This window comes from Condylura cristata, unplaced genomic scaffold (genome assembly GCF_000260355.1).
Source record: "Condylura cristata isolate star-nosed mole 26May11 unplaced genomic scaffold, ConCri1.0 scaffold00017, whole genome shotgun sequence".
NCBI classification, from domain to species: Eukaryota; Metazoa; Chordata; class Mammalia; order Eulipotyphla; family Talpidae; genus Condylura; species Condylura cristata.
Window position 1 is genome coordinate 2,849,119 of NW_004567118.1, and position 8,747 is coordinate 2,857,865.

At 55.6% G+C, this 8,747-nt stretch overlaps 2 protein-coding genes across 2 annotated transcripts in view; one reads left to right on the top strand and one right to left on the bottom strand.

Annotated features, from left to right (window-relative positions):
* Positions 1 to 1,568, top strand: part of PLEKHH3 (pleckstrin homology domain containing, family H (with MyTH4 domain) member 3) — an 8,388-nt gene extending 6,820 nt beyond the window's left edge. Inside the window, exons 11-13 of the mRNA XM_012726033.1 lie at positions 5 to 195; positions 477 to 668; positions 1,192 to 1,568. Of these exons, the coding sequence (XP_012581487.1) occupies positions 5 to 195; positions 477 to 668; positions 1,192 to 1,365 (557 nt within the window). The 3' untranslated portion in view covers positions 1,366 to 1,568. The remainder of the gene's footprint in view (positions 1 to 4; positions 196 to 476; positions 669 to 1,191) is intronic.
* Positions 1,569 to 2,420: 852 nt separating this feature from the next.
* TUBG2 (tubulin, gamma 2) lies at positions 2,421 to 6,645 on the bottom strand. Its single transcript, XM_004684149.2, has 11 exons — positions 6,597 to 6,645; positions 6,198 to 6,310; positions 5,826 to 5,993; positions 5,433 to 5,501; positions 5,071 to 5,150; positions 4,546 to 4,672; positions 3,883 to 3,969; positions 3,625 to 3,774; positions 3,168 to 3,320; positions 2,926 to 3,087; positions 2,421 to 2,799 (listed from the first exon to the last, which is right to left on the bottom strand). The coding sequence occupies exons 1-11, from the start codon at positions 6,643 to 6,645 to the stop codon at positions 2,602 to 2,604; spliced, it is 1,356 nt and encodes a 451-aa protein (XP_004684206.1). The 3' UTR covers positions 2,421 to 2,601.
* Positions 6,646 to 8,747: the final 2,102 nt, after the last annotated feature.

Sequence of the window (8,747 nt, forward strand, 5' to 3'; positions counted from 1 at the left end):
GGGGGGCCCGGACGCACCGCTGGCAGCGTGGTCCGCGAGGCAGGAGGTGGCGCCGGCACCGCTGCTGCCGTGCTGGGCGGCTGGAAAAGGCTACGCGGCATGGGCCGAGCCGAGGCCATGGCTGCCTATCTGGCTCTCGCGGCGCAGTGTCCAGGGTTCGGCGCTGCTCGGTATGACGTTCTGGAGCTGAGCACGGTGAGGGGGAGAAGGGAGAGGGGGACTCTCGCGGCCCAAGCCCCGCACCTTTGCCCCAGAGCCACAGGCCTCTGTCGTGGGTCACTTCACTCCCCACACCCCGCACAGCTGAGCATCAGCCCTCGGGCCAGCATCTCTGAGGAGCCTTGACCCCTCCACACACGCACTGTGGATCACAGCGGGGATAGGAGCCCAGTGATCACAGCCATCTCCCCACCACCACCACCAAAAACAATGCCGCAGGGTCCCCTCCTCCTGCGCTGACTGGCTGTCTCTCCCAGGAGCATGGTGGGGGCGCTCCACAGAAGCTATGCCTGGGCCTGGGAGCCAAGGCCATGTCCCTCTCCAGACCCGGTGAGACAGAGCCCATCCACAGTGTCAACTATGGCCATGTGGCCGCCTGCCAGCTAATGGGCCCTCACACCCTGGAACTGAGGGTGGGAGAGAGCCAGCTCCTCCTGCAGAGTCCCCAGGTGAGTGGGGAGGGGCTGTGGAAGGAGGAAGGGATGTCAAGAAACATTTATTAAAAGCACAGTGTGGACAGCAGTGATCAAAGATAAGCTCAGGAGGCTCACATAGAGTTGGGCTGTCAGACACCACCACGGACTCAGACCAGTGAAGACAGTGATGAATGCCACAAAGAACAGAAAGGGTAGTGAGAATGATGAGAGGGGCCGTGTGGCTAGGGAGGATGGTCAGGAAGGTGACACAAGCTTGCCACGGAAGACTTGCGGGAACAGCATTGTAGGCAGAGAGAATTACTCGCTCCAGGGCCTGAGAGAAGAATGAAGTTGGCTTATTGGAGAAGCAGAAGAAGCCATGTAACTGGCACAGAGTGAGTGGGCAGAGAGTGGTGTGAGGCCGGAAAGGTGGAAGGGGCAGCTCATGCCAGGCCTTGGTATGAAGCTGGAACCCAAGGACTCAACTGGGTGGAGGATTAGACAGAGAAGAGAGCCTGCTGGCCCCTGTTGCACTCTGACCTCTGCCCTCTCTTAGGTGGAAGAGATCATGCAGCTGGTGAATGCCTACTTGGCCAACCTCTCTCCTGAGAGGCCTCGCAGCAGCTCTTCTCCATGCCAAGACCTGCCAGACACCTCCCCTCCCAGCCAGCATTCGGGCCTGGACGAGCCCCAGGGACAGTCTGGCTGCTTGGAGCAGCTGCAGGACTGAGCCTGCCAAGAGGTCACGACCTCCCTCCTGCCTCCAGCCTGGACCCAAACTGCTCTGAGATTTGAGGGAACTATGGACTCTTTTGGCCCTGCAGGGACAGGGCACACCCCATACCCAAGGCCTGCAATGGATGCAGACAGTTTTCTAGCTTGTTTCTTAATTTATTTGTAGAAGAGAAGCAAAAAAATCCTTATTTACACAAACCCTTCCTGTGGGAGTGTTGTCAGTGCGACAAGTTGGAGCCCCATGGCTCAGGGCTCCACCCCTGGGGACGCCCACACTCAGGGCTTTTACCAGCACAGTGGGGAGTCTGGACACCACAGGGCTCCACCCTCCTTGACCTTCTGGATTTAACCTCCTCCTGGCCTGTATGCTGCCATGGGTGGTGGGTGGGGCAGGCAAGAGGGTCATTTTGAAGCTGGCAATTACCCGCCCTTCTCCATTGTGTGGCATGGGGTGGCCACCTGGCGTCCCTGAAGCCAGAGGGCAATGAGTCATCCAGACTGGCACTGCCCGGGTCCTACCCTGGTATTCACCTCTGGGTCTTGGCTGGGTACATGTTTAGTGCGCCTGCTGCTTTGCTCTAGAGTGGAGAAAAGCTTGCAGCAGGATTCAGACCCTAGAAATCTGCACAGGGTGGGCTCAGCCCTGCTTTTGAGTTCTCTTCCTGCTTATCAGATTGTCTTGAATTGGGTTGAGTCCTGAAGCTCTGATGGCTTTGGGTGCTTGGAGGCAGGCACCCTGGCTTCCAGCCTGCTCAGGGTGCAGCAGGCCCTCCTGCAGTCTCTCCCACAGCCGCTGCCCTGAGTCAGGAGGCTGGGGCAAAACTGACCCACTGGAAAGGAGCTGGATACCGAGATAGCAGAGCTCAGTAATTCTCGGAAGTCTGGAGAGCATGGCAGATGCCAGTAAAACAGCCTGGCTCTCAGCAAGGGGTACAGTGGAAACCGGGAACACAACGTAACCTGGATTTCGTGGTGAGAAACTTAGAGCAGGGAACTAGGTTCATGAAAATTCCCTCATCCCCGATATCCGCAGACCAAGTGCTGACTATATGCACAACCAAGCTTCATTACTTTATTAGAGTTCAACAAGCATCTCGAGGAGCATGGAAGGGAGGAAGCAGGACCAGTTCCTCGGTTGGCAATGAACCTAGAAAGGCCAAAGGCAGCTTGGGTCAAGGGACCAGGCTGGAGGGGGCTGCTCTCACTGGCCAGGGGAGCAGCGGGGAGACAGTCACTGCTCCTGAGTGCCCCAGGAGATGTAGTCCGGCCGCGTGGCCGCGTGGTACTCGTCGATGAGCTCCTGCACAACCTCCCTGGACCTGTCCAGCTCGTCGAAGTTCTCCTTGAAGATGTCTTCCTTGCGGAACTGCTCCAGGAAGGCCTCCCGCTTCCGCAGCTTGTCGTACTGTTGGCAGGAGCTCTCGAATAGCTGAAAGAAAGGGGAATCTCCAGGATGGGGCCAGTTGAGGGCAAGAGGTTGGTGGGGACAGGAAGAACAGGATGGGGAGGACGCTGAAGGTGGCCGGAGCCACAGAAACCGGGAGACTAGCCTCACCGAGGAGATGCTGGTGTGGTTGGCCATCATGAGCCCGCTGACCCGGTGGGCCGAGGGCAGGTAGGGAGACTTCCTGGACAGGGCCACCTGGATGCTGGCTGGGCCCCAGGGGATGAAGTTGGCCAACTTCCTTTCCCGGATCCTCTGCAGGCTCTTGTGGACCTGGGTGGGCACACGCGTGGTGGTGGTAGCCTCTCCTCTACCCCTGCGGGGGCGGGGTGGAACGAAGGGGCCTCACCTACCTGGGTGGGGTCCACCTCGCCCTGGATGATGTTGAGGATGGCGATGTAGCAGTGGTTGGTCTGCCGGTCCCGGCCCGTGGACACCATCACGTTCTTGGGTTGCAACAGCCGCCTCATGACATCCAGGACCGTGGTCTTCCTCACGCTGGCCACCTGAGGGGACGGCGGGCCGCAGGGGTCAGGCTGGCACTCAGGGCACAGTGCAGAGTGGAGGCCACACCTGTCCCCCCTCAGACCCAGGGTGAGGTCCCTTTGGGCCTCTGCTGTAGGTCCAGGAGCCTTAGCCCTCCCCAGCCCAGAGAACTCAGGCCCTTGACAGGAGCCTAAGCAGGCCCCACAGAGCCCAGGCCCCAGGGAGCCAGGGCAGCTCCTGGGGCTGCAGGGAGGGGAGAGGCCGGGTCGGCCGCGGGGCTCAGGGGCAGCCCAGGCAAGGCCGACCGCTGGGGGCTGCTCTCACCGACTGGTCCGTGGTGAGGGGCGTGTAGCCGGTCATGAGGAAGTGCAGGCGAGGGGTGGGAATGAGCGAGGCGATGAGGCCGATGAGGTCGTTGTTCATGTAGCCGGGGTAGCGCAGGGTGGTGGTGCTGGCCGACATGATGGTGGACACCTAGGGACACGGCGCCCTGTTGTGGGCTTGGCCTGGGGGGGCCACCCTTCCCCAGAACGGGGAGCAAGGAGAGCCTCAAGTCCCTGAGAGTGCAGGTGTGGGGCTCACCAGCTGGTTGATCTGGGAGAAGGAGGGGTTCTGGATGTGCAGGCGGTCTGTGGCGATCCTGTTCAGGGCTGTGTTGTCCAGCACCACCTGGGGGACAGCAGAGGGTCATGGGATCTTTTTGAAGAGAAAGGGGGCAGAGAAATAAGATATTAACCTCAGCCTCTCTCTAAATGCCCAAGTTGGAAGCAGGTTTGTTAATTTAGATGGAAAGTATTAAAATGTTGTCTCTGGGGCTTCAGGAGACACATTTCTACCATCCAGTGCAATAACCAAATATTTGAGTGCCCCCATGTGCCATGCGCTGCCCTGGCCCTGGAGATCCCATGGAGAGTACCGCTGGCACGGTCTCCCCGCAACGTTAAATATAAAACAAGAGAAAATAATAGTTACTGACTGAAATATGCACAAAGGAATTTGCCCTTGACTGGGTGGTCAGAGGCTCTGCTAAGAAAGTGACCCTTGAAGCGTGAGTGGGCATTAAGTAGGCTAAGTCGGGATCCATGAGTGGACAATACATTTCGGGGACTGCAAGTAACTTGGGCCACCAGGTATGGCTTGTTGGAACTTTGACCTCTGGACAGGGGCTGGGAAGGGCGGGATAGGCGTGTCTCGCTGGTTTGGGGAGGCAGACCGAAGCCCCCCACTGCTGTCTCCTGTGCTCACCACACAGTCTGCATTCTGGGTCAGCCTCTTGAGCGTGAGCAGTGAGTTGTAGGGCTGGACCACCACATCGCTCATCTCGTCCTGGTTGGGAAACACTGAGTAGGTCTGCACCAGCTTCTTGGGGTACCTGGGGGTGAGGAGGGAGAAAAGGGGGAAGGGGCCACAGTGATTCAAGAGCCCCCATTACTTCCCATCTCTGTCTCTTCTAGGGACAACAGGGGACATTTCTTTCCAGAGTTACCAAGCTCATATATAAAAGTGGTAAAGGCAGAAGTGACTCTTCAGGGCTTAGGACCCTAAAGCTTCAAAATCTCTAGACCTCCCCCCAACCCTCACCCCCCCTCTCCCTAGGCAAAGCCCCTTCCAGGAGCATTGCTTCCAAGATGTTCCCTGGATGGCCAGGATTCCTTCTTCTCTATGACTCAAAGGGGTAGGGGCAGGCCTTCTAGACCAAAGGAAAAGTGAAGAAAAGGATGGCTATTACCCAGGAACCAGGGCTACTGCCTCTCCCCAGCAGAGGCTTACCTGTCATTCAGTCGCTCTAGAAGGTAGGACCCCAAGCCAGAACCTGTCCCCCCAGCAATGGAGTGGCATAGCACAAAGCCCTGCATGGGAAGAACAGAGAGACAGTCTTCAAGGATGGGGGTGGGGGGACAGGCTGCAGGCTTGTTCCATTCCCCACTCCAACACTCATGGCTCAAGGCTTCCTCTCTTCCAGGGCAGGAAACTCATGCCTAAGGAGCTGATGCCATCAGACCAGCACCTCCTTGAGGACAAGGACTGTCTCACAACATGCGCACTAAATGGGTTTTGAATGTAGTTGCCCCACACACCGCCTGTTCAGGCCATCTCCCAACCTTTCCCTAGCATGCTTCCCCTCCCCTCACCTCTAGGCTGTCACTTCCATCTGCTTCTCGGTCTATGATGTCAAAGATGTCTTCATGGATTTTCTCACCCTTTTAGAGACATGGGGAGAGAGAGCCCAGATTTTCTGGAAAACATCTCCTTATAGCACCAAGAAATCTAACCTGGGCCATTGCTGCCACCTTCCCCCACAAGCCCTGCAGAGCCTCAGCTGTGGCCCTCAGCTCAGAAATGGCACTATGCAGAATGATTTGCACAAAGTTTGCATAAACCTCTCCCTAGCTGTGCCTCTCCTCAGAGTACCCCTCTGTCTCTTTTTAACTGTCATTCAGGTCTGGTGAAATCCTCAGGCTGCTTGTGCCTTCCTTGCCCCAGGAAGGGAACACCAAGAGTCTCTGGGATGGCCACCTAGATACCTGGGAGAACCCGCTGGCCCAGTTGTTGCCAGCTCCTCCTCCGTGCTCAGACAGGTAGATGTTCTCTGGGTTGTAGAGCTTGGCATAGGGGGAGTTGAGGATGGAGTGGATCACCCGCGGCTCCAGGTCCAGCAGCACCGCCCTGGGGATGTAGTGCTCATCGTCTGCCTGCCAGGGGAGTCCAGAGGGCACCCCATCAGCAGGGGCCTGCCCGGTGCCCTGTCCTCCCAGCTCTGGCTCCTGCCTGCCCTCCGCCCTCAAGCAGCTGCCCAGGCCCTTCTGTCCAGAGCGGTTCCCAGACCCAGGCCGCTCGCTGCCCCTCCTTTAGGGCGCCGGGCCACTGCCGGCCCCGGCCAAGTCGCTGGGGGGCACCTGGTAGAAAAAGACGTCCTTGCGGTCAGTGCCCTCGGTGGCGAACTCCTCCACGATGCCCTCGGGGCTGATACCATGCTCGGCGCACAGTTGTTTCCAGAACTCGAACCCAACTGGGGGATGGGGAGAGACGCCTGGGTCTGCTAGAGCCTTAAGGCCTCAGGAGCTCAGGGTTGGGTTCAGAGTTGTCACACTCAGAGGCTGAAGCCAAGACGCCTGGGTCTGGAAGCTGTCACAGCCCAGGGCTGGGAGAGCGGCTCTCGCTCTGGGGCTCTGGGGCTCGGCTCATCATGCGCAGTGGGGCCGGGAAGTCTTGGACGGGGAAGGGGGAGGATAGAGGATGCCAAGCACCGGAGGGGCAGAACCGGAGACTAGCGGGGCCCGGCTTCGCTTGCTCACTCTGGTTGCCGCACTGGCCCAGCTGCAGGGTGATGATCTCCCGGGGCATCGCTCTTCAGACGTGGACCCGCCAGCCTGCGCCTGGGGGAAGTCACCGCAGAGACCGATGCCCAGCAGCCGGGTGCGCAGGACGCGGGGAGCGCGAGCTCCCTCCGTCTTTTGACGCGGGCGCTCGGTCTGCGCCTGTGCAGTGCGGGCCTCCCTTCTGCGGGGGAGCCGGGGCGCCCAAACTGGGCATCATTGCCCCCCCAACTCCCCCACCCCCGCACAGCAGTTGCAGCTGGAATTCCGCACAGGCGCAGAGTGAAGCCACGCCCCTTCTGCCCACCCGAGTCCAGCTCCGCGCCTGCGCAGTGAGACTCGCTGGGGTGGGGGCAGGCTGGCGACCCCCGGGTGGAGGAGGGCGGGGAAGCCGCGGCTCCGGTGTCCAGAGTCGGTGGTACAGACAGGTGCGCAGCCCCGCTCCCTCCGCAAGATAGAGGGGCTGCATCAGGCCAGCCTTCTTTTAAATTTCCCTTTTTTAACAAAATGTACCTTACGAAGCCATTTTAGCCCGTGTTTTAAAGTGTACGATTCTGTAGCATAAAGTACATACATACGTATTGTTCTGCAGCCACTGTTCTTCTCCAGAATGTTTCCATAAAATGTAGCTATTCAACATTAACCCCCACTATCACCCCCTTCATCATTCTTTCCATCTCTGCATTTGACTACTCCAGGTCCTAGTCTATGTAAATGGCATCATCCCTATTGTCCTTTTTGGGTCTGGCTTATTTCATTTGGCTTAATGTCCTCAAAGTTCCTTCGTGTTGTATCACATGCCAAAATCTCTCCTTTTGAAAGCTGTTTAATATTTCACTGTCTGTGTATAATTATTTTGTGTTTATCCAGTCATCTGTGGGTGGACACTGGAGCTGTTTCACCTTTTGATGACTGTGAATCACCAAATAACTGCTGTTATGGACATGAGTGCTTTCAATTCTTTGTGGGAATATATGGTAATTCTATGTTTAGTATTTTGAGGAGTTGCTGTACCATTTCCCACAGCAGCCACACCATTTACGTTCCCATCAGCCACACACAAAGGTTTCAACTCCTCTACACCCTCCAACACTTGTTGCTGTTTTTTTTTAAAGTCATATTGAGTGTGAAAAGGTTTCTATTTTAAATTGCAAAGATTTAACATACAAGGATGGTTTTTGTATTTTAAGGATGGTTATGCATTTTTTGTTTGAAGCTTTATATAAATGCTTCCGAGTATAATATACTTTTGCAACCTGATTTTTCACCCTAAGATAGAGTGATGTATCTATTATAAGCATGTATTTTGTGATGTAGCCATGAAGATTTTTTAAAAAGGATTTATTTATGCATACAAGGACTGAAGTATAAGACAAAGGTGCAGGGAGCCAGAGGATTTAATAGAGATTGAGTGGGGAGCAAAACAGGCAGATGTACTGAAATATACTGCTGAGCGGGGCAGTGGGGAAGATAGGAGAGGTCTGCTGAGCCATGTGGGTCAGCTCCCTGGCTGGGGATGGAGCTTGTGCTGCAGGCAGTGGCTGCTGATAGCTTCTTGGTGCTGCATTTTAACCCTGTGGGCCACTAGGGAGGCCCAGCCATGAGAATATTTACTTCATTTCTTCAAACTGCTTTATAGTATTCCGTTGGATGAATACAACCAGTTTATTACATTTCTACATGGAGGGAATTAGATAGTTTTTACTTATGCCCTGTTACTTCTGAGTACAGGACTTGATGGCCACTACCAGGGCTATATGATGCTTCAACATTATTAAGTTTCAAATATTTTCTGCTAGATAGTTATAGCAATGCACACTCTTACCAGCAGTAGAATTCTCCTTTTTCTACACTCAGTCCCATTTGAGTTACCACTACCTAACATCTGTGTACTCCAGGGAGGCCTGCATCTATCAGTGGTAATTCCCAGATATGATGTCAAGTGAGGTTGATTCGATGTTCTTGTTACTGACTTTTCAGAATTGCCTGTTCATATCCTTTGCCCATTTTTCTGTTGGATTCTTACTCATTTTAAGATAGCCTATGATTTTTTTTTTTGCTAGGTTGTGTGGTTTGCAAATATTGTCTCGGGGTCGATGGTTTGTCTTTACATTTTGCACATACAGATGA